Source organism: Lampetra fluviatilis, chromosome 11, assembly GCF_964198595.1.
Source record: "Lampetra fluviatilis chromosome 11, kcLamFluv1.1, whole genome shotgun sequence".
In the NCBI taxonomy this organism is placed as follows: domain Eukaryota; kingdom Metazoa; phylum Chordata; class Hyperoartia; order Petromyzontiformes; family Petromyzontidae; genus Lampetra; species Lampetra fluviatilis.
In genome coordinates this window covers 6,748,409-6,774,623 of record NC_136285.1, presented here as the reverse complement: position 1 = coordinate 6,774,623, position 26,215 = coordinate 6,748,409, and the positions used below count along the sequence as shown (strand labels likewise).

General features: G+C 45.4%; 1 protein-coding gene across 1 annotated transcript in view; it reads right to left on the bottom strand.

Moving 5' to 3' along the window:
• Positions 1–18,386, bottom strand: part of LOC144934748 (protein DENND6B-like) — a 46,491-nt gene extending 28,105 nt beyond the window's left edge. The window contains 9 exon segments of the mRNA XM_078860855.1: positions 944–999; positions 3,803–3,865; positions 5,329–5,408; positions 8,554–8,659; positions 10,025–10,105; positions 14,097–14,212; positions 15,544–15,586; positions 15,704–15,742; positions 17,131–18,386. Coding sequence (XP_078716981.1) covers positions 944–999; positions 3,803–3,865; positions 5,329–5,408; positions 8,554–8,659; positions 10,025–10,105; positions 14,097–14,212; positions 15,544–15,586; positions 15,704–15,742; positions 17,131–17,364 — 818 coding nt within the window. The 5' untranslated portion in view covers positions 17,365–18,386.
• Positions 18,387–26,215: the final 7,829 nt, after the last annotated feature.

Sequence of the window (26,215 nt, the reverse complement as noted above, 5' to 3'; positions counted from 1 at the left end):
TATTATTGTCATCATCATCATCGTCGTCCGTGAAGGCTTCCCTGTCTTAGTTGTGTTGAAAGCGATGTGGGGTGGAATCAATCGGTCTTTATATTACGTGCCAATATCGCCCCCCCACCCTGCCCCCCCCACCAAATAAAGTCGGCATCGGTGCCAATTACACCGAGAGGCAGGAAAACCGAACGGGAAACGACGCAGGGGGGCACGGAGCGATCGGAGTGACAGAGAGACACCGTGACGCCCTCAGCGGCTATCACCGACTGAGCAAATCAAACTGTAAACACGCGTAAAGTTCAAGTGCAACCGTGCGCAATGACCAACACGAGAAAGGTAAGTGCAGCAGTACATGAACAAATATATAAAATAAATATTGAGCAAATAATTTTATTAAATCCTTTATATTAAGTTCGCGTGCTTGCTTGCTTGCTTGCGTGCTTGCTTGCTTGCTTAGGACCGTGCAAATCTTTCGGTAGTTTTTTAACCCACTTCCCGTGATCCAATCGAGCTGACATTTTCCACACAGACTCGTTGTGCCAGACAATTATTGTTCGTGAAAAAAAATTCCCAAAATTTTACACTTTTTTGACAAAAAAAAATTATTTTACATATATTCAAATAGAACGCATTCATGGCTTTGGCTGAACGTCAGAGTGTAAGAGCCCAGAGCGTAACCCCTCCACAGGCCGTGGCGGAGTAGTGCAGTTGGTAGCGCCCTCGCTTCCCATGCCAAAGGTCGCGGGATCGATCCCCGCGTCCTCCACAGGCGAATATATTTTTAAATCCTTTATATTAAGTTCGTTGCCACGCATATAAAGGATTTATAGTGAAAAACTTTGTTTTTACGGGTTATACTTACTTTAGATATCATGCACAGGCTGAATAGCAAAATGCAAACGCGCGTAAGTTCAAGTGCGCAGAGCACGCCGCGGAGACGATGGGGTACCTGAAGAGGTCGGGCTCGTGGACGGTTGGGAGCACCAGCGGAGCAGGAAGAAGATTCTGCGGGCACAGTCCGTCAGAGAACGTCAGCGGCCGGCCAAGTGGGAAATACACGCGCAGGTTCAGGCATTTAAAATAGTAAAACAAATTAACCCGTAAAAACAAAGTTTTTCACTATAAATCCTTTATATGCGTGGCGGCTAGAATCCTCTCGTCCTCTGGCTTGAGATGGCTGCCACCTATGGGTCAGACGATTGTCTGGCAGCATTAAGCAATTGGTATTTAAATATTTTTAAAAAAATTCCCTAAACAGTGTAAATTTTTGGAAAAAAATTTTCACGAAAATTAATTGTCACGCACAACGAGTCTGTGTGGAAAATGTCAGCTCGATTGGATCACGGGAAGTGGGTTAAAAAACGACCGAAAGATTTGCACGGTCGTAAGCACGCAAGCAAGCACGTAAGCAAGCGAACTTAGATATCTCTCTGTACGCCAAGAACAGGACGGTGCATCTCGTGCGCAGATGAAGGCCTCCCCGTGACCTCGTGACTCGCGGGGGTCGACTGAACCATAACCTCACCGTGGTGGGCAGCGCCAGTCGGTGAGTGGGTAGGACCTGAAGCGGTTCATTCGTGTTGTTATACTCTGACCCAGTGTTGTCCTTGCCTGTCGGTGTCAACTTCCAAGGCTGCGCCCGTCCAAGCGGTTGCACCCGATTCAAGAGCCGAATGGCTCACAGGGCTATACCTAATAAATGAAACTTGAAGCCTCTCCGCTTTTGTTGCACGCGTAGTCAGTGTCCGTGGTTTCGATCCGTATTGCGGAGCAGGCAATGGGCGCTGAACGATATCTCCCTTCCTTCGGGTGCACTTGGTGCGTCGATTTTCATGGTCAAAGGTACAGGGTGCTTTAAAAAAAATGTCAACGCTTCTCAGAATTTGTAACAACGCCACAAGAAATGTGCCACCTCCCGGCGTCTGGAGACCACCTGGAGAAGATTCCAGGCACGCGTTGACAATGATGGCGAGCAAGTGGAGACTATGACTTTTGGAAGCTATTAACGTTACATTTGTTATCATGTTACAGTGTATTTTCCGCTCTTTTCCCATTAAAAACTATTTTTTCATGTAAGTATTACATTTTTTTGAAGCACCCTGTAGTTTTGCAAAACACCCCAACCAACGCTGCTCTCGTCCTCCCCTGTATGTAAATTGTATTGATTAAATTTATTAAATTAAATGTATTAAATGACTCTTTGGTTCTTTCGGAAAAGTCAAGTAGAAAGAAAATAAATTAAATAATAAAATACGACGTTTCGATTGCTCACAAGCACTCGTCTTCAGGTACACACAGACAGACACAGAAGCATAGATAAACAACTGATTTCACCAGGTGTAAGGCCCTCTGAGATCTACAGCTATTTTTTCAGAAGTGACCTGGCCACAAATGACAGCTCAACGAAGTGGCTTATCACGTGGACATTTACAGCAGCCAAATACTCTGAACGCGTGGTGACGCTGATTCTCAATGTGGAGGCAAAGACCAGAGGACCCGAAGACAAATCCAGGCGACCACGGAGAGAGAGACAAACTCCAAACATACAGCAGGCGTGTCAGGGTCGGGATCGAACCCACGACCTCCTGTATACCAGGCGAGGTAGTTAACATCTCCTAGCCACCGTGGCGCCCCTCATTCTTCAATCCTTGTACGGCCCTTGCCATATAAAGAATTATAGTCTGTCACCGTTGCTTAAACTACGTCAAGCGCCTTGAGTGAAGGGTGCTCTATAAATATAAAATGTAATTAGATTAGATTGAAATTCAATACTGTGGCACCTCATAAATCCTGCGGCGTAATTTGGTAATAGAAGCTTCAGCATCACCGTGCATATTACTACCGGGTATGTGCCAAAAGCAAAATAGCATGGTCAATTACAACTTTAGTTCAGATTTACGATGCTCACATCACGCAAAAAAACGAGAACTGAAAATGACCCAGGTGAATAACGAAACAGCGTTTGGCAATAGACATGGGTGGTGGTACAAAAATTAAAGGGAAATTAATTATATATATATGAAGATAAACCCCTAGAGTTTATTAGCTCATGGTCCCCCTCAAAATGAATCTGCCTCTGGTCGTCCTTTGGAAGGAAAGGTCTCCACCGTGGGGATAATGAACAACGTCCGAGTGCTCGTTTGATGAAGCCACTGAATATTTAATCCTACCTGGCGTTGTTGTGGCTGGAGGACTTCACTCATAGGCTAAAGCGTTGAAAGTTTCAAGTCCAGGTCAGGGGTCAACTCAACCGGTCATTTGTCCAGGGTATATATCACGAGTATTGCTTCGTGGGAAGTCAACAGCGGTCATCCAATTGACACTCAACCCTCGCCATTCGTGTACGGAATTTCCACCACTGACCAACGACTCAGAACCATAAACAGGAGATGGCCAGTTTAACACGTAAGCTTTCGCGGTCAATAGCATTCATATTACAGGTTTTTTGGGGTTTTTGGGTTTTTTTTTGGGTACACAAAAAAAAACCTATATTATGGAGGAGAAGAAAACCTGCCATAGAAACGTGGAATTTCCACCGCCGGTTCGAGAGCCCCAATGGGCATGAGAGCCGGCTCACTCCTGCATTGCCGAGGGAGACAATTATACATTTAAAAATTCTAGATTGAAAACCCATTTCTTGAGAACGGATTTTTGCGTTTAGTTTTGCTGTCCTTCCCCCGCACCGACGGATCAGCGCGGTTGGCTACGCACGGTGCGAACGAAGTTCAACACACATGCTGAACAGTAGTCTCCTTTCACGGGTGTCCCGATACAACGGTTGACGGAGAGGAGCGACACTGCTACGTACCTCTGTTGGGGTTTGCTTGAGCGGAGCTGCTCCCAATTTCTCGTTGCGAGTCGGGATCCTCACCTAAACGTCCGGCCGGTTCGTAAAGGAACATACGGCAAACAAACCACCATTGTCACAAAGTGGACATAAAATACCCCCGTGACGTTAATTCGCACGAGAGGACCACAGCATGCTAATGGTATGGGCAAAACATCACGTGTAAAAATTCATCAGCAGCCATGGTCTATACACTGCTGGATGAAGGCCTCCCCATGCCAATTCTGTCCCCAATGGTGCTGAAATGTTACAACCCATTTCATTATCACCGCACTGATCTCATTTCTCTATTTTCTAGATCAAGGGTGGGGAACGTCCGGCCCGCGGGCTGTATAAGGCCCCCGAAATCATTTGCTGTGGCCCTGCCAAGGCAACCGCAGGCGGGACTCGAAATTCAATAAATCTAGGAGCAAACCTGGAAAGCAGTTGCGAGTAGCAGCAACATCATCAATACCAGCTAACATCATCACACACCTCGCAAAAGAGCAGTTCCAGCCATCACAATAGGGGCGAGTTAATTAAATGTTTGACCAAATATAACGGGCAAATTTTTAAGTTGATAATTTTGTGTGGCCCGCGAATGATGTTATAAATATCCAAATGGCCCTTGGCAGAATAAAGGTTCCCTGCCCCTGTTCTAGACGGTCATCCTCTCAGCCGTCTTCTTCTCCTTTGTCGCCATTCCATGCACCGGTCTCGTCCGTCAACCATCATCTCGCCTGGAAATCGTTCTCGCCCCCAGTTTTATTTCTTGAACAGCCACGATGATCGTTCTCCGATACATGTGCCCCCTTTCTCCGTCTTTCGGTGTATTTGTTCGAGGGTTGTTTGATTTTTCATACTCTTAGGTTTTGTCGGTAAAATCACTTAGGTAAAAGATAATAAAAATTAAATAATAATAAATGAAAATAAATTAATAAAGTCACGACGTTTCGGAGGCAACACAAGCTTCCTTCATCAGGTGTAAATAACTGTAGTACAGTTTTTTCGCTGTGTCCTTTTTACACCTGATGAAGGAAGCTTGCGTTGCCTCCGAAACGGCGTGATTTAATTGATTTATTTTCATTTTTTATTATTTTATTTTTTATTATTTTTTACCTACGTGACTTTACCGAAAAAACCTAAGAGTATCAATCCTTGCAGTCACGAAAGCTTCAAATCTAGAATTTATTTTTCACGTCAATTTTCAAAGTCCTGATCCATACATGACAGCTGCATGTACGTGTGTCGAACTCCTTTCGCATCGTACGTAGCTAACCGTGCTAATCGGAGGTGCGGCTGACGATATGTACCGACCGAAAACTCTCTTCTTCAGGCAAGCAGCATTGCGAAGCAGACGGCGTGCAGTCTTACGGTTGTTACACACCACCGCAGTATTAATCAGGGCGGCCGCTGGATTCGAACCGCGAACCGCTGCAGCTTGGCCTGCATCGCCGGCCTAGTCAGGCTTTTGTGGGAAATTGGTGGAGAAAAATGAGAAGCCTCACCTGGATGACGACCCCCATGATCGGCAGGCTGAGCGTCTTCCCTGCCACGAGTGGCGGCCAGCGCTCAATGTCATTGCAAGCTGCTCACACACTCACGCAACAAACACACAGACACACCCCCCCGCCCCCACCACCCCGTATAGCCTGAGCAGACGTTTTGTGGCAAGTGCTGTTGGCGAGCACCTACGAAGGCACGCGTGGCACACGTGGGGATGGGTGGCCGGCACCACGCCCGGCCACCTTTGTCTCCCCAGTGCTTGTTTACACACCGCAGCGGGCACTCATTTAAGGTGTGAGTCGACATGGGGAAGGCCCAGAAGCGGTTCAGAAAACCGTCACTGGTATTACCCGCGAGCGGCAATCGAACTCGGGTCGACAGGTTCGTGGTGCAGCGTGCTAACTACTACGCCACTGCTCCCCACACGCACACTCACACGCTCAACAACAACAACAACAGCTGGCGAATTGTGGGATTTAGCCCAGCGTTGGGTGTATGCTCTGTGACCTGAATTTTTTGTTTTCCTGCCGGGCACAGTTGGCGCATTTGCCTGTCCGCAACCCGGCGCTTAGAAGCAGGGTGCTCGGTGGAGCTCTCCGATTTGTTTTCGCGTCGCACCCCGCGTTGTTAGGCACGACGATGTCCGACGTTTCGCTCCGCATGCTGGGAGCAGCTCACGCTATCTCTTGATCATACAGGGCTGCTGTGGTTTTATGTAGGCCGGCCGATGTGATTTCTTAGCTTCGTCGCTTACGCATACAGTACGCGATGAAATCGGGCCGATCTCAGTCTGTGCCGAGAGACTCCTGACCCACTGGGCTGTAAGGTAACCAGGAGATGTGCAGTACAGGAAGAAGGTTGCCTGACCAATCGGTGCAGACTTTGCAACGTTATCTTCTTGTACGCGCGGGCATTCTGCATGCGCAGTCCTCCGATTTCCTCTTACATGAAGGGCACTCAGTGAAGAATTGGTCAATTATGTGATTGCAGCGCCCTCCTAAGAGGCGTCTTGCTGGGCAAGGAACTTTGTGGTTTGTTTGGTTATTTATTAACTACTTATTTATGTTTGACCGTGCACCACGTGAAGAGGAATGAGTGAAATGACGTAAAGCTGGCCACGACTCCCACCAATAGAACACCACAGAATCTAGGCTGCTGGGTGAAGGTCTCCCCACGACACGTTTATTCCGGGGTTAGACCAAAATTTGTTTTATACTGTTGTGAGGTTGCGATATCCAGTAACTGACGATGATGATACTTCAAAACTATTTTTTTGTAAACTAAACTATTTTATTTTACCAGGTGTAAGGCCCTCTGAGATCTACAGCTATTTTTTCAGAAGCGACCTGACCACAAATGATAGTTCAACGAAGTGGCTTATCGCGTGAACAATTCTAGCAGCCAAATACTCTAAAGGCGTGATGCTGATTCTAAATGTTGGAGGTAAAGACCGGAGGACCCAAAGAAAAATCCACGCGACCACGGGGAGAGAGAGACACTCACAATCCAAATATACAGCAGCAGGCGTGTCAGGGTCGGGATCGGACCCACGACCTCCTGTGTACCAGGCGAGGTAGTTAACATCTCCTAGCCGCCAATTCGTCAATCCTTGCACGCCTGCTCGGGGTTTTAGGGTTTAGCGGTAATTCCGACACTTTTGTTCCGTACCTACGCATACTCTCGCGTTATTTGCTTCAAAAATAAATAAAACGACAAATCACAGCCGGCTAATTTTTCACTTTGTAGTGCAGCAGCGATCAGGTAAAAGTGAAGTAAATAAACAAAAACGCACGTCAGTCTCTTTCAACTGGCTGCTTCTGGGCTTATCCTGTGTGATTTTAATTTTAAAACATTTTAATGGACACTATTTATCTCTAAATGTATTGCTCAATGTTTGACTTTATAAATATTAAATTATATTAAAACTACATTTGGTAGTACTCACTATATATATGCATGTGCGTACACATGCATTAGTAATGAAGCATTTAGACATTTATGATTTTGTGCGGCCGGGTATATTTGCAGGCTTTTTATTCATGAGCATGTTGCGCGATGTCGCCTGGCTTTATTCACTTCAGCGGAAGGGCACGGACAGGCGTATCAGAACGATTAGAGCACTCGGAGGACACTGAAGAGCAGAGGTGTGGACTCGAGTCATGCGACTTGGACTCGAGTCAGCCTCGAGTCATGATTTTGATGACTTCAGACTCGACTTGGACTTGCCCCATCTTTGACTCGACTTGACTCGGGACTCGAGAGCAAAGACTTGAGACTTACTTGTGACTTGCATAACAATGACTTTGTCCCACCTCAGAGGTGTGGACTCGAGTCATGCGACTTGGACTCGAGTCAGACTCGAGTCATGATTTTGATGACTTCAGACTCGACTTGGACTTGCCTCATCTTTGACTCGACTTGACTCGGGACTCGAGAGCAAAGACTTGAGACTTACTTGTGACTTGTATAACAATGACTTTGTCCCACCTCTGCTGAAGAGCATCCCTAACCCAATCACAAGACAGTGGTGAATGTTCATGCATTAAGACTTCACATACAGGACTCTGTGCGTATCGTGAGAGGTGGTAAAGGGGGCAGCCCTGCAATATCTCGTCAACGCAGCAAGAGGGCTGCCATCTTGCTGTGATGGCGAAAAGTTAACTCCCTTGCCTGGCATGCAGGAGGTTGTGGGTTCGATCCCGACGCCTGTGTATTTGGGGTTTGCATGGTCTTCCCGTGGTCGTGTGGATTTTTTTTTCTCCGGGTCCTCCGGTTTTTCCCTCCACATTTAGCATCAACATGCGTTTAGAGTTTTTGGCCGCAATAGTGCAGAAGACGATGGCTCGTGAAACGTGATCACTGATTTTTGTTTAACTGCAATCAGTTCAGCACTCCCTGCTGCCACGTGTTGTAAGACGATACAGTTGCCACGTATACCGTATTGTACAGAATACCGGGCCCAATTTTCATCCTTGCAAATGAAAGCAAAAGCCGAGGGCGTGTCTTATATTTCAGTGTGTGGTGTGCGTGCGGTGTGCGTGTGGGTAACCAGACTCGAATTACGTTAAAAGACACCGGAGCACAAGTTCTTCTGGGACGCGTCTTATTTTGCGGAGAGTCTCATAATACGGAGGACACGGTCACACGGGAGCACACGCGTGGGCAGCAGTTCCAGGTGTGCTGAGCGGGGGGCGGGGAGAGACGGGGGTGGGGAACGGGAAACCCACCAGCCTCCATGCAGGGCTCCAACTTGTCAAAGTACTCGGGGGCGATGAGGCGGACCACGGCGGAGTAGAGGCACAGGTAGGGCAGGCGGGTCAGGAGCACTACTGACTGAGGGCGTGCGTTTGTGTGTGTGTGGGGGCAGGGGGGTAATGTACAATTAGAAGTTACATTTTGACTTAAAACTTTCGTGACCGCAGGAGTTCATATTCTTTCGTTCTTTCGGTAAAGTCACATAGATAAAAAAAAATTAACCCGTAAAAACAAAGTTTTTCACTATACATCCTTTATATGCGTGGCATCGGGGCGGCTAGAGTCCTCTCGTCCTCTGGCTTGAGATGGCTGCTACCTATGGGTCAGATGATTGTCTGGCAGCATTAAACAATTGGTAATTAAATATTTAAAAAATTTCCCTAAACAGTGTAGAATTTTGGACATTTTTTTTCACGAAAATGCATTGTCACGCACAACAAGTCTGTGTGCAAAATGTCAGCTCGATTGGATGACGGGAAGTGGGTTAAAAAACGACCGAAAGATTTGCACGGTCCTAAGCAAGCAAGCGAACTTAATATAAAGGATTTAAAAAAGATAAAAACACCACGACGTTTCGATAGCAACACAAGTGGTTGTCATCCCCCATTTTCCTGATGACGACCGTTTGTGTTGCGATCGAAACGTCGTAGATTTTAAAATTTTATTTTTTATTATTTTTTCTACTTACGTGACTTTACCGAAAGAACCAAAGAATTAGAAATTATACAACGGAGACAATAGCAACGAGAAAAAATAAAACCCAGGATTCGTGAGGTGAATCGGGGCCCTGAATCCCAACAATTCATGGAATTCCTGCGGGAAGCGAATCATTAAAACCCGAATCAACGAGCTGGACTTGCGGGTAGAACCAGGTTAATTTTGCAAGCGAACTTACAATTCACGAGACACCCGGCAGTGCTGCACAGATGCTGCCTCTCTGCCATGGCTATGAGTCATGCAAGCGTCCACTTGGTTCATAACGAGGGAGATTGAAAAGGATGTTCGCGTGCAGGAGGAGTGAGAGGAATGTTAGCAGCGCTGGGCTTGAGAGACGGCGACGAGATTGTGGAGGCATCCACCCGGCAGTCGGATAGACAATGGCTGACGGCGAGTTTAACAATACGCCTTCATCCATAATTGAGGTTTTTTGGGTTAGATCGCGAAAGCCTACGTGTTAAACAAATACACCTTCAGTGCCTTTTTTTTGTTATTTCAAATGGCAGAAGCTGAGCACAGGTCAAAAAGGCTAAAGGATAGGGCAAAAAAGCGGCCAGCAAATAGCCGGTCCTGTTCAAGATGATTAAGATCCGATACATTCCTTGAGTTCACTGGGGCAGCTGCACACAAATCGGGTCCTCTTGGTCACAGCTTGCCCGGCAGAAGACTTTGCGGGCGCTGAACTTGGGCTCCGACGCCTCGTGTCTAGACGCACGCTGAACGCACCTTCTGGAAGTAGCCCCGGCGCAGGCTCTTGTCTCTCACTTGACGAAAGTAGACGTAGCCGTAGAGAAAGTGAGGGTCGCTCTACGCACGCACGGGTGGGAGAGGGAGGGGGTGGGGGAGAGTGACCCCCAGCACCGTGGCTCAAGCCCACTTGACTCCACGCTTTTGCCATCAACTCCAAACCTCTCAACGCTGTGAAAGATCGTTTAAAATACGTGCCGCGCGGAGGCCATTTGTAAAAAAGAAAAAATTCCACCGCTGAGCGAGGGCCTCCCCACGTGAGGGTTATTTGACCATACTTCACCACGCCAGTCAGTGCGGGTTGGTGTGAAGGCCGGCGGCGAGTGCGGTCCGTTGGAGCATCGTACGAATCGACAATGTATTTTGATGCACTGCCCTCTGCTTGATGAAACGAGCCCAGTGCCGGATTAAGCTAGTGCGGGGCCTTCTTGGCTTAAAGCTTTCGTGACTGCAGGAATTCATATTCTTTGCAACGAAATTAATTTCTTTAAGACGAAGGTACTTTGCAAACCCACTGGCTATCAACAAAGATTCGTTCATGAAGCCATCTACATATACAGACACAGACACAATTTCCACCGAGAAGATGGGTCCAAACTGAGCAATCATTGGAAGGGCGTTATTAACCAGTTTAAGTGATAACTGGCTGTGCTGTTCCCATCCTACCACCTTCCGAAGTTAGTTGTTATTTTCGGCTCTCTGATTTACATTAACAGGTTAAATTTCTCACACCAACACAGTTACCTTGCTCGCCGAGCTCGACGTAGCTGCTCGGCGATTTCCCATGAACACGCTAATCTCTCACATTAACATCGCCACCTCAGCCATCTCCCATTAACACGCTAATCTCTCACATTAACATCACCACCTCGGCCATCTCCCATGAACACGCTAATCTCTCACATTATCACAGCCACCTCGGTCATCTCCCATGAACACGCTAATCTCTCACATTAACATCGCCACCTCGGCCATCTCCCATGAACACGCTAATCTCTCACATTAACATCGCCACCTCGGCCATCTCCCATGAACACGCTAATCTCTCACGTTAACATCGCCACTTCGGCGATCTCCCATGAACATGCTAATCTCTCACATTAACATGCAAATTTTTACCTGGCAGCCCTTTGATTGGTGGAAAACCCACCACCGTCGCAGTCGCTGCCCACCAATTACATTAGCATTGGCTACGCCAATTTTAAACCTTTATAAGCAGTTGTCTTTAGAAGGTCACCCCCCTCTTCTTGATTACGACCGCTTGTGTTGCGATCGAAACGTCGTAGTTTTTTTGGTTATTTTATTTTAACCTATCTACGTGACTTTACCGAAAGACCCAAAGAATAATGCGAGGCCTGTAGCATATGTTATAAAGGGGCCCTAAATTAAATAAAAAACACGTAAATATTAAAACACAAATGTTTAACTTGCATAGTAAAGTAATTGTATTTTTTAATTTGCTACACAGCCAGGTAATACGACAAATCGCTAACCTTAAACATCCAGTCGATCGTAAAAGTTGAAGGCAGTATAGTACTATAGTAATAGAGCAAGTGCAGAATCACTTAACTGGAATTGATAGCTTGAAAGCATTTAGTGCGGAGCCCTTGAATGTGGGGGGCCCGTAGCTACTACATATGTAGCTACTACACGTGTAGTAGCTACTTGTGTAGTAGCTACTACATCTGTAGTAGTAGCTACTACCTGTGTAGCAACTTTTGCTACGAGGAACAGGACCCTGCGGGGTGGGCTGGTAGGAATAATACTAATACCGGTACAGGGATATCGACCGGGTATAGAGGAGTTAAAAAGAAAATGATTTGTGCATGGGGGGTGAGCGATGACGTCCACACCCCACTCCCCACTGACTCGCGCGCCCACAGAGCAAGGATTGCAACAGGCGATGTCATTGGCTGCGCCGGATGCGACGGCCATCTTGTTTAGTTCATTTAGTTCACGGATCGCAGTGGGAGCGGGCGGCCATCTTGTCGGACAGACGGACAGTCGGACGGACGGACACATTAATCTATTGGTGGTCTGGTCCACTTCGTTCCTACCAGTATAATCCGGCACTGAACGAGCCGGCAGCTGCTTCACCGCACCCTGTAATGCCTGTTGTGCGTAGCGGGCGCTCATGCGAGCACAATCCACGCTTCAACCCTCCTTGGCTTCCGAGCTCTGTGCATTTCGGGTGACTTTGTCAACGGTGCAGAAATCACATTGCAAGCAAAAAAAAGAGCTGGCGTGAATGCTGAACTAAAAAACAAAACTGCTGACGTGGAAAAGTGTTCATCTTTCAATTTTGCATGTCAGCTCTCTTCAGGTCTTTATAGTGCCACGCCATGACGTGTAGTCTCTGACTGTCATCAGTCAATCGCTCTGTCGTCATTGACACCGACTTAACGCGACAGAGCGATTTAGATTCGGCCTCAGAATAAGGCTTTGTGGAGATCGTGGTACCTCTAACAAGGCAGTGTTGATGACGAACATGGAAAGTGTTTTTGTTATTTGTGCTTGTTAAACAATTCCAATGTTTTCCCTCATGTCTTGAGTCAAAAAGCCACTCCAAGGTAACTTATAGTGGGACCCCGTTCCTCACACATTATCGCAGGGCATGTGTCAATTATGCACAAAGCGCTGAATCAGTCTCGTAAGTCCGTGCTGAATAAGAATTATTCCTGAAGAAACCTTATTTGAGGCCTAATTTAACACCAAGGAGGGCATGACTACATTGTTCAGACTCTTAGGTTTTTTCAGTAAAGTCACGTAGGTAAAAAAGCTAATTAATAAAAGTAAGTGATTTATTATTTTATTTCTATTATTACTTTTATTAATTAAAATGTTATTTTTTATTTAATAAACGTAAATGTTTTATTATTTCTTTTATTTCTATTATTACTTTTATTAATTTTAATTAATTTTTTTTAAAAAAAGTAAGTGATGTATTATTTAATTCTATTATTACTTTTATTAATTTTAATTTTATTTTTTACCTACGTGACTTTACTGAAAAAACCTAAGAGTATGAATCCTTGCAGTCACGAAAGCTTCAAATCTAGAATAAATTGTTCAGAGCCTATATAATGCCAACCCTGCAACCAATAGAAGCCAGAAGGGTTTGATGATGGGAGTCGGGTGATCGTAGCTCCCGAGATGAGCTGCATGAAGTACGAGTTTCCACGAGATAGGCCGTGCAAGGCCGTGAATGATCGCATCAGAGAATGAGTGTAAAGAGTGGCGAGGAGTGCCGAGTGAGCTTCGTGGAGACCGTGGTCCAGTACCTGTGTTAAGTGACGCCGAGAGATGAACCCTTTTAATGAATTACTAAATAATCATCACCGCGTCTACCGGCTTCTGAGTTCAAATAGCGCGCTCGACTCTCATTGGTGAGGAGCTATCACAGAGGGTGCCAACGTCGGGTGCACAATCTGATGGGAAGGTGGAGAAACATCCAAAATCTTCTTCTTGGTTCTTTCGGTAAAGTCACGTAGAAGGGAAATAATAAAATAATAAAAATAAAACAGAATAAAATACAATTCTCACGACGTTTCGGCCACAACGCAAGCAGCCGTTCTCAGGTTTTATTTTTATTATTTTATTCTTTCGCTTCTACGTGACTTTACTGAAAGAACCAAGAAGAGGAATCCCTGCAGTCACGAAAGCTTTAAATCGAAACATTGAAAATCTGTTTGGTCGTCACGGTCAATTTGAAACAACTCAATACAAACTGAGGAGTTTGTTGGGGGACCGTTTGGAGAAACAAAAGGGGGATTGGTGGAGAGTCGGGAAAGTTCCAGAACGGATGGAAAAGAGGATCAAAGGAGCGGACAGAAGGGGTTCAGGGCATCGCCTGAACGGAGTAATTCCCTGAAGTGTTGAAGATGTGATGAAGTCCACGCTCACGCCTTAGCTCGGCTTCAACTACTTCTCACCTGCCCGGGATGAATGAGTTCGATGAGATGAGTGAGTGCAAGTCAATGGGTGAACGCGTTCATCGTCGGTGTGTGAAGACCGACGATAAAACGACGTGCCGAGTTGAGGACCCTCGTACCTGAAGCAGCGTAGGCAGGTGCTGCTCGTCTGGCCGTCCGTGCGCGTTGCGTGGCGACGCCTTCCAGCAAGCCGACCGCCGGAATCGGAAGCTGAATTGCGTGTCGCCGTGGCAACCTGCGTTAGAAAACACAATGCCTCCTGTTGTTACCGCTGTGAAACTCCTCTCGTCCGAAGCCGTGAAGAATCTGATACTTCCACTATCCGCACTCCCAATCGAGCATTCTAGATTTGAAGCTTTCGTGACTGCAAGGTTTTTTTCGGTAAAGTCACGTAGGTAAAATAATAATAATAATGAAATAAAATAATAATAAATGAAAATAACTCAATTAAATTACGACGTTTTGGAAGCAACACAAGCCTCCGTCATCAGGTGTAACTGCTCCAGTAAAATTACTGTAGCGTGTGAAGTCATTTTACTGGAGCAGTTACACCTGATGACGGAAGCTTGTGTTGCTTCCGAAACGTCGTGATTTAATTTAGTTTTTTTAAATTTATTATTATTATATTATTATGTTTTTACCTACGTGACTTTACCCAATCAATCAGCAAAAAATCCCATTATCCCAGTCACGCTTTCGTTTCTTTCCCCTTCTTGCTGCCGTGCACTGGAACAAACTCCCACTGCACCTGACATCATCTTCACTCACCTGCCTAAAAGCCAATCCTCCCTCCCCGTGACTGCAGCTACGACCAGCCGGACCACAACCACTCCTTGGCTGCTCCCGCCTGTTCTCCTGTCACCATAACTACACCACCACTTTCCTTAACCCCACTCTGTATCTCAACCTCTATCATCTTACGTACAATTCTATAATTGCTGTAAAGCATCTTGGGATAAGGCGCGCTATTAATCTATATAGGATAAGATGTTTGTACCTGTACAAGAGGAGTCCCTCAGAGGTAACAGAACGTTCAGTCGCCTGTACCAGTACCTGAATTAATCCATGGTTAAATGTGTATGATTATTGGCTGTGACTATAATTTTAAAAGATACAATAACTCAATGCAATATTTAACAACAATGCGGCCTTAAAATATAAAATATATAGCCGGTGACGTTTCGGCAAATGTTCCTTCTTCATCGCTCTCTTATGTGCTATGCAGAAGGGCCATTGCCTGAAACGTCGCCGATTCTATATGTTTTTATTTAAAGGCAGTGTCGTTGATGAATGTTAGATTTTTTGGTCGTGCGTGTGCACCACAGTCAACGTAACATCACCAACTTGCATTTGAAAGTTAGTTTTGTCTCCTCTTTAAAATAAAATGAAGACACTTGATTTCTATGCAAATATTTCGTGGAAAAAGGTCCCCTAATCTTGTGCCAACAGGCGGATCCCACTTCTCTGATGTCTGTACGTAGTTGCCTGGTTGAGGAGTCGAGCAGTGTTTACTAACTAAGGCACCCTACTTGCGCGTGTGTGGCCCTCATCACTTGTGAATTCTACCTGAGTTGGAGTCCGGGAAGGCCAGGTAGCAGACGTTCATTTTCTGCGTCAGATACAAAGTAATCGCACGTATTCTTTAAAAAAATACTGTGCTGCGGCATGGACAATAGTGTTATAAATATAAAAACTAATTGTGTAAGCTTATAACAAATGCACCCACCTCTTTTTCGGTGAGCTTGGCATGTGGTGGATAGATGAGCTGAAAAGAGGAAAATGTAATTAAGGTAGTAAAGCTTACGGAAAGGTTTCGTTTACATATCTACAGAGCTAAACAGAATCATTGGAAACCCCTTGATGTTTAACACACTTGATGCTGTTTACACACATCACATTTAAAACAACATTATTAAGTTACACTAAAATATGTATTCGGAAGAAAGCATGACAACTCCCAAGCTAACAATGAACCTATGGACACCCCTCCCTTGCGAGTTTCACTGATGAGTGGTGATTAAGGTGATGCCGGATGTTGTAATCACTGTGTGAGCGTGTGCGATGTGAGTGTCATTCATCATGTTCTTGGTACAGGCAACACTGACAACACAGGTGAGAGCTGCAACTGTTATTTTAAATGTGAAAGTAGTAAGTGTGTCAATAATTGTGGTGGCGATGATGGTGATCACTCGTCATAAACATGGCAATAACAATAATAACACCGGTGATAGGTGCAATGGCAACGGCGAATTAAGTGAACGGCTTTTGGTGACAGTGATATAATCATGAAGATGATCATACCAAGAATAATGATGATAACAGAGATGATTGTTGCAAAAGTGCAGATAACAGTGGTGCCACAGTAGTTGTGTATCAACTATGATTATGTATCAACGATGACTGGTGATGGTTTAGTTAGTAATGATGATGAAGATAGTGGTGACGGTGTATCAGTTATTCTCGTGGTGATGTTGTACCAATCATGATGATGGTGAAAGTATGCATGTTGAACTTCTTTCGGAGGTGCGGGGGAAGGACAACAAACCCGTTCTAAACAAAGGAAGTAGGCTCGTAGTAATTGTTTCAATGATGAATGTGATGATGGCACACCAACGATAATGATTCTGAGAGGAATAGTGTGTGTCCATGACGGTGGTGGTGGCGACAGCGAATCACTAATAACACAGGTCAACAAAAAAACATTTTTTTCTGGCCTGGACTTTTGCAGCTGTCTTAGACTAATTTCAGGGTGCTGATTCCAAATCTGATCTCAGATTTGCTCTATCATATCTCATTTTTATGTTATTGGCATACCCCATTTTCATTGATTTTACCCGAAATTAACTCTGTCACTTATGATTGCAATTTGTTGCGAGTCAGTGACTGCTTTAGTGTTAAAATATGGTGCTGTATTTTTAGGATAGTGTGTTTATAATGTCATTTTATGTAGATATCCACATTTATTTAATATTTTTCTTCTGCAGTTTTTATTTAATATGCAATATTTGATATCTCAAAAACCTGGTGTGATAGACAAAAACTGATGCCAGATTTGGAATCAGCACCCCAAAATTACCTTAAACCCGTTGGAATACCTTATGCCAGAAAACGTGTATTGACCAAATGATCACGATGCAAGCGATGCACCCTCACCTCTATGGCTTGCCCGAGCTCCAAGTCAAACGTCACCACGCAGATGCTGTGCAACCACGACGTGAATCTCTCCCACGGCCAGGGGCTGGGCTGCGAGCCCTCGATGCCCTCGGGGCTACACGGGCGCCCCCCGGGCACTGAGAAGCGTGTCTCGCAGGCGCCCTGAGGGCTCCCGGCGCGCCCTGCCCCCTCACTGGACAGCTCCCAGGTGCTGAAGTTACTGAGGCGCGCCATGGTCCACACGCTCGCCTCCAAGCACTGGTAGTGCTCGAGTAATGACAGCCTACTCACTCTCTACAACTACACCGCTACTACTACAGCACTGGTAGTGCTCGAGTAATGACAGCCTACTCACTCTCTACAACTACACCGCTACTAGTACAGCACTGGTAGTGCTCGAGTAATGACAGCCTACTCACTCTCTACAACTACACCGCTACTACTACAGCACTGGTAGTGCTCGAGTAATGACAGCCTACTCACTCTCTACAACTACACCGCTACTACTACAGCACTGGTAGTGCTCGAGTAATGACAGCCTACTCACTCTCTACAACTACACCGCTACTAGTACAGCACTGGTAGTGCTCGAGTAATGACAGCCTACTCACTCTCTACAACTACACCGCTACTAGTACAGCACTGGTAGTGCTCGAGTAATGACAGCCTACTCACTCTCTACAACTACACCGCTACTACTACAGCACTGGTAGTGCTCGAGTAATGACAGCCTACTCACTCTCTACAACTACACCGCTACTACTACAGCACTGGTAGTGCTCGAGTAATGACAGCCTACTCACTCTCTACAACTACACCGCTACTAGTACAGCACTGGTAGTGCTCGAGTAATGACAGCCTACTCACTCTCTACAACTACACCGCTACTACTACAGCACTGGTAGTGCTCGAGTAATGACAGCCTACTCACTCTCTACAACTACACCGCTACTACTACAGCACTGGTAGGGCTCGAGTAATGACAGCCTACTCACTCTCTACAACTACACCGCTACTACTACAGCACTGGTAGTGCTAGAGTAATGACAGCCTACTCACTCTCTACAACTACACCGCTACTACTACAGCACTGGTAGTGCTCGAGTAATGACAGCCTACTCACTCTCTACAACTACACCGCTACTACTACAGCACTGGTAGTGCTCGAGTAATGACAGCCTACTCACTCTCTACAACTACACCGCTACTACTACAGCACTGGTAGTGCTAGAGTAATGACAGCCTACTCACTTTCTACAACTACATCGCTACTACTACAGCACTGGTAGTGCTCGAGTAATGACAGTCTACTCACTCTCTACAACTACACCGCTACTACTACAGCACTGGTAGTGATAGAGTAATGACAGCCTACTCACTCTCTACAACTACACCGCTACTAGTACAGCACTGGTAGTGCTAGAGTAATGACAGTCTACTCACTCTCTACAACTACACCGCTACTACTACAGCACTGGTAGTGCTAGAGTAATGACAGTCTACTCACTCTCTACAACTACACCGCTACTACTACAGCACTGGTAGTGATAGAGTAATGACAGTCTACTCACTCTCTACAACTACACCGCTACTACTACAGCACTGGTAGTGCTAGAGTAATGACAGCCTACTCACTCTCTACAACTACACCACTACTACTACAGCACTGGTAGTGCTAGAGTAATGACAGTCTACTCACTCTCTACAACTACACCGCTACTACTACAGCACTGGTAGTGCTAGAGTAATGACAGTCTACTCACTCTACAACTACACCGCTACTACTACAGCACTGGTAGTGATAGAGTAATGACAGCCTACTCACTCTCTACAACTACACCGCTACTACTACAGCACTGGTAGTGATCTAGTAATGACAGCCTACTCACTCTACAACTACACCGCTACTACTTCAGCACTGATAGTGCTACAGCAATGGTAGACTGACGGCTCACTAATAATTGCCTCTGCAACAACTACCCCAGTGATCTTGCTATAGATGCATGTAAATAATAATGATTATGCTATATTGGTGACTATTGACTACTGTAATAATATCCTTGATGATAACGAAGACGATGAATAATGAAGCTAATTTATCGGCGATATGACATTATCAGATATGTATTATCACAATTCATATTATAAATTATTATCAGCTGATCACTGTAACTATACTAATCTGATTATTGTTATCGATAGTGGCACACTCCGATAATGAATACTGCAATATAATAATTATTGTAATATGACCACGGCTACTGTATGTAATGACTTTACGCTGACGCCTATTCAAATAATGAGGATAACGACGCTGTCACGATCACTGCTGCTACGATACAATTACGATGACTTGTCAGCTCACCGCTTGCTACGAACACAGCGATGTGGCGTCACTATGCCCCACCTAAACAACACGGGCTTCAACGCTGTCGCCTGCCATCGCAGATTGAAGCCTCGCTTGTCGCATTCGTTTAAATAGGCGCACGCAGACTATAGGTACTACAACACTCCGCACCACTCGTTGTCGTAGCGTTAATCATCATAATAATAAAGCAATGTTTTAAAACGACAAAGCTATAAATAGCCGCTAAAAATAGAACGCGCTTTGCTGTTATTCGTTCCAGCCCATAGCCGAAGCGACATTCCTTCTGAACGATGTTAACACAAGCGATGGTGAAGGCAAGAATATAATACTGACTTACAACGACGACGCGTTGCTGGTAAGACGACGTTTAACGGTGGCGAGCGAGCGAGCGAGCTAGCGACGAGGAGCGAGGAGGAGGGATGGAGGCTTAACGGGCGAGATGAGGATGAGATGATCTGTGATGTTGTCGCTGCAGTGGCCCGGGCAAGTGGGAGGGGGGGGGAGCAGCAGGGTATGGGAGACGAGAGGCTTGTGAGTGGCTGAGACGAGGGCACACAGCGCCACGCAACGGTGGTGAGAATGAGTGCCGCACCACTGTGCAACAGGACACACTTAAATTTTATTTTAATCAGGGCGAAATGTCCCTATCTTGCGCTGCAACTGTCATACAAACAACACACGCGTCGGTGAGGATGCGTTGGCAGTGGTGCAAAAATACAAATAATGCAGCAACAACAACCAAAAAAATCCTTCAACACGTTCGACAACAACACTGTGGCCTTAAGAGTAAAAATAGGCAACGTTTCACTCAACGACGCTGTTAGGGAGAAGGGTCATTACCCGAAACGTCACTGATTATAATTACATATTAAACTGCATGCACACACATGCACAGCTATACACGAATGCACTGCATGCAATGCACATCCCAATGACATGACATAAGACATTTGCCCAGAATGTAGCTATGCACAACGTAATGCATATTGCTTGCATATTAATACAGTTCGCCCAATTGCATTGCGTGCACGTTATATGCGTGCACTGTGAATGCACAAATCTACACAATTACACTGCATGTAATGCACTCGCCCTAACTGGAGATATCTGTGATAAAAAGCTTATTAGCTCATTGGTTTCCTCCAGTATAAACACTCTATTCTGATGTACTATAATGTGGATACAGATAATTATGACACTACACGCACACGTGTTGTTTTTCTTAACACAATTGCGGAGCATAGGTCCAAAACGTCAAACGACCAGCAAACAAAGAGCACTTTGAAAGTTTGAATAAAGTAAACTCGTCTTTTGAAAGAGCTTGGGGCAAGTGACGATGCAATGTTTACACTGAGAGAGACTGCACGAGACTCAAGCGATCAGCCATCGACAGACACGCCAATTGTTCATCATCTGTGCCACGCTCACGACACGCAAGAGTCATTAAGAGAGCAGCTGGGCCATGTCCACGACTAACCCGCCCAAACTCCACGTGTGTGAAAAAGAGCTTCATAGCTCATCGGATTCCTCCAGTCTAAATTTCACGTTTGTTTTATGGTGAAACCCTTTTTTTAACCTTTATTTTAAGGTGAAATTTAGACTGGAGGAAATTTCACCTTTGCTTCAAGGTGAAACTTTTTTCACCTTTATTTTAAGGTGAAATTTAGACTGGAGGAAATTTCACCTTTGCTTCAAGGTGAAACTTTTTTCACCTTTATTTTAAGGTGAAATTTAGACTGGAGGAAATTTCACCTTTGCTTCAAGGTGAAAACTTTTTTCACCTTTATTTTAAGGTGAATTTTAGACTGTAGGAAATTTCACCTTTGTTTTATGGTGAAAACTTTTTTCACCTTTATTTTAAGGTGAAATTTAGACTGGAGGAATCCGTCTAAATACAGATTCTGATTCTCACACACGCACACAAGGAGTCAATGAGATGTCAGCTGATCCACGCCCACTACACACAGTAGCCAATGAGAGAACAACCAGGTTATACCGAACACAAAATAAGCCAACAGAGATCTGCTTGGCTACACCGCAATATCTATATTTGAAGCTTTCGTGACTGCAAGGATTCACACTCTTAGGTTTTTCCGGTAAAGTCACGTAGGTAAAAATAAAAATAATAATAAATAATAAAATGATATAAATAATAATTGAAATAAAATAATAAATCACGACGTTTCGGGCGCAACACAAGCGTCCGTCATCAGGCGGGACAACCACAGCAAGAAACAACAATAAACAAATTTGTTTCTTGCTGTGGTTGTCCCACCTGATGACGGACGCTGGTGTTGCGCCCGAAACGTCGTGATTTATTATTTTATTTCTATTATTATTTCTATCCTTTTATTATTCATGTTTATTGTTTATTCTTACCTACGTGACTTTACCGACAAAACCTAAGAGTATACACCACCTTCTTGGTTCTTTCGGTAAAGTCACGTAGAATGGAAATAATAAAATAATAAAAAATAAAACATAATAAAATAATTCTCACGACGTTTCGGCCACAACGCAAGCAGCCGTCCTCAGGAGCCAATAAGATCAACTGGGCCATGCGCTTACACACAAGAAGCCAATGATAGTTCAGCTGGATGACACCCACTAGAAACAAGAACCAATGATAGACCAGGCCACACCCACCACACACACATGAGCCAATGAAAGGTCAGCTTAACCACGCCCACTACACAGACGAGAGCCAATGAGCGATTAGCTGATCACGCTCACTGCACACAAGGAGCCAATGAGACTTCAGTGTAGGCCTCGGCAAGGTAAGGTAAAAGTGTAAAAACAACGAGCCTACCTTTACCCTATCTTTTACCTTACTACAATACAATCACTCTACCCTACCTTTTACCCTTTAGCAGGTAAGGTAAAAGGTAAAAAGCAACGAGCCTAAATTTTACCCTACCCTTTACCCTTTCCCCTTGGCATGTCGACACCTTTACCCTTTACCTTTACCCTTTTACCCTGTAAAAGGGTACAATTACCTTACCTTGCCGAAGCCTACTTCAGTGGGTCCACTTTCACTGTACACAGGGAGCAAATGAGTGAATAGCTGACTATCCTCACTACACACAAGGAGCCAATGATAGTTCAGCTCGTCCCTGCTTACCAATGAGTGATCAGCTGGTCCACATCCACTACAAACAAGGCGCGAATGAGAGATCAGATGGACCATGCTCACTGCACACACGGAAACCAATGAGGGATCAGCTGGGTCATGCCCACTACACAGAAGGAGCCAATGGGCGATCAAGCTGGTCTACATCCACTACACACAACGAGCCAATGAGCGATCAGCTGGTCTATATGCACTACACACAAGGAGCCAATGAGAAACAGATGTACCATGCCCCCTGCACACACGGGAGCCAATGAGCGATCAACTGGTCTCTATCCACTACACACAACGAGCCAATGAGCGATCAGCTGACCTACATCCACTACACACAAGGAGCCAATTAGCGATTAGCTGAACCACGCTCACTACACACAATAGTGTGCTGATCTTTAAAGGTGCATTTGAATTTTTTATACTCCTACTGATGCTCCTGCTGTTGTGGAGTGACTCATGCAGCCAGCTATGGCTGCAGGGTTTGGAGTACATCTTGTTTATGTCGTTTATTGTGAAATTTCGGTCACAGTTCCCATTGCGTATGGCTTTATTTTGGTGATTTCGAAAAGTTTTTTGGTTTGGCCATGTTTGTTTGTTGTAGTACGGAGTTAGACTGATGGCCTTAATCTAAGTTGTCTTGTGGTTGTTGTTGTTGTTTGACTTGCATCCCACTGGTATTTTTGCACAGCGTTGGTGCACGGTGCTTTTTTTCTGGAAGACTTTGCAGTTTTTTCCTGGATTTTTCTGTTTACGCATAGATACCTTTAAGATGTTTTCTTGTTCATATTTTTATTTGTTGCGGTTGCACCCGATTCAAGAACCGAATGGCTCACAGGGCGATTACCAAATAAATGAAATGAAAAAAAAAGAAATTATCGATCAGCTGGTCGACATCCACTACACACACACACCGGAGCCAATCAGCGTTCAGCTGCACCACGCCCCACCACGAGCCGAGGAGAGGCGAAGCATAGACCCCGCCCCCTAGACGCGCGTGAGCCAATGAGAGTTGGCTCCGCGCGCGGGCCAATGGGAGCGCGGCTCGGAGTCTATATAAAGCGGCAGCCGCCGGTGCGTCACGCACAGAAGGCGACGGTGGAGGAGGAGGAGAAGGCGGCGTGGGTGGCGCGTGCCGATGTTCGTGCTGAGGTTCGTCAATGCGCACAGCAGCAGCAGCAACCCGCATCGCCGTGCAGCAGGTAGTGGCTGTCGTTAGTGGTAGCCGCAGTAGCAACAGCAGCAGCAATAGAGAAGGGGAAGGCAACGGCAGCAGCAGTGCGCGCTTACGCTCATTCATTCATTCACTCGCCCCGCAAAGCGGTCACTTGCATGAGGGCTGTGTGTGGGAGGGGAGAGCTGTGGGTGCTGAAGCAGTGGCAGCAGCAGTAGCAGCGGTGTCCGTGACAGCAGCGATGTTGCCGGTGATCACAGCAGTAGAGAAAGCAGTATCATCATCAGTAGTAGTAGTAAGAGCAGCAGCTGGTGTAGCAGTGGCTGACGTATCTAGCTGCAGGCAGTGACTGCGAGCGCGGTGTTTCGTTGATAGCAGCAGGAGTAAGATCAGCAGAAGCACTTTGTCTGCATTGTGTATCAACACGCAAGTTTACATCAATGATTACACCTTCCTCGCTAGACGTAACGGTACATGTTAATTTTATTGGTTCTTTCGGTAAAGTCACGTAGAAGGGAAATAATAAAAATATAAAACAATACTTTAAATCAAAAGTAAATGTTAACTGCGCGTTGTGAATGCTGTGGTGTATACGATTGAGTTACGGTATTTTAAATACATGTATTGCACGTTCATATATTTACAGTCCTGCGCAAAGTTTGCACGAACACATTTGCGCATACTTTAAACGCACATATGTCAACAAACGTAGTGCATAACAGTGTAATACATGCATTTTACTCTGACACAGTTATTCTACACGTACAGGACTCCACACTTTAATTCAACAATAGTCTAAACACGAGTTGTGTTATGTTTTAATCACCTATTCGGAATGTATAACCTCCCGTTTCGCGCCGAGTATTTTTTAAGTGTGGGAATGGCTATCAGTGTACCTGTGTTCGCCACAATATAAACATGCAAATACGTAACATTTGGCTACTAATGTAATTGTCATCTCTTACGTGACATATCGGCAATTGCACGAGTGTGCACTCGTAGGAGATGACTTCTTTAATAAGTACACGAAGTACAGCGCTTGCTGCCAGCGTTGGACACTTTATTACTCACATCAGAAGCGCATTGCTGCATTGGAACAATTTTACAGCTCAAGGAGACCGATTCAAAATAAGGAACGGAGCGTTACCACACGACTCTATATTGGTTGGGTGGTGGTGGGGAGTTTTGCTGGCTGGATTCCTGGCTGCCTGGCTGGATTCCTGGCTGCCTGGCTGGATTCCTGGCTGCCTGGCTGGTTTCATGGCTGCCTGGCTGGTCTTAGTGGTGATCAGAGGTCGCAACCGGGTACCCGATACCCGTACCCTACCCGATATCCGGCTATCCGTACCCGGCCGGGTACGGGTACCCGTTTGCGACCCTGGTGCGGCCGGGTACGGGTAGGCCGTGAGTCACTGGTGAGTCACCGTTTGTCACTCATTTCCCAACGTCTTGTCTCTTCTCACAATTCAAGTTCCTAGAATCAACCCACCCGCGCCTGCAACATGGCTTCATCCCAGAGGTCGCAATCAGGTACCCGATACCCGTACCCTACCCGTACCCGGCCGGGTACGGCCGGGTACGGGTACCCGTTTGCGACCCTGGTGCGGCCGGGTACGAGTACGGGTAAGGAATCAAACCCCGTTTGCGACCTCTGGTGGTGATGCTACCATTGACCAGAATTTTTTTACAGAGTATTTGGTTTGTGAGTCGAAAGTTTAATCACCCAGCCTCATGTACTGCCTCATGCTTCCGCTGATTACATTTTTTGTTAATTTAGTTAATTATTTTTTTACACGTATTTATAATATTATTTGTATACTGAGTGTCTGCTGCTGTTGTGTCCTGTGCAGCGCTTTGAGATCATTGATGAAAAGCGATATATGCATGGGATTATTATGATGTATGTACATTGCATGCAGTGGAGTTCTATACATACAGGGTGATCCGTGCATAGATACCCCCACTATAATAACAGGGATACATTACAGCCAAAACGGCACTTTCCAAGCCTCAACGTGTCTTCCACCAATCTCATTCCACTCGTTAATATGATTTACGCCATCGCCTTCACAATTTCAGTCGCCTGTTGAATGGGAGACGTTCAGAAATCAGTGGTGTGTCTATTCGTGGAGCACCCTGCACGTGCCGAATATTTATGTAGTACTGTACTCCACATGACGTGGTTCTAGGGCTACTCGGAGTGAATTGGGTGTCTCCACTGCATGTTGATTATTATACATTCACTGGAACATTGGCATTTTGCAAAGACATTATCAGCTGTGTGTGTTTGAACTAATTATTAATACACACTTATACAATGTCGGCAGAATGGAACTTTTTTAAATGGGGTTGCATATTACATGAGAGTTCAAATGATCAATTTGTATCCTGCATTATTATAAGGGTACTTAATCTTAGAAAT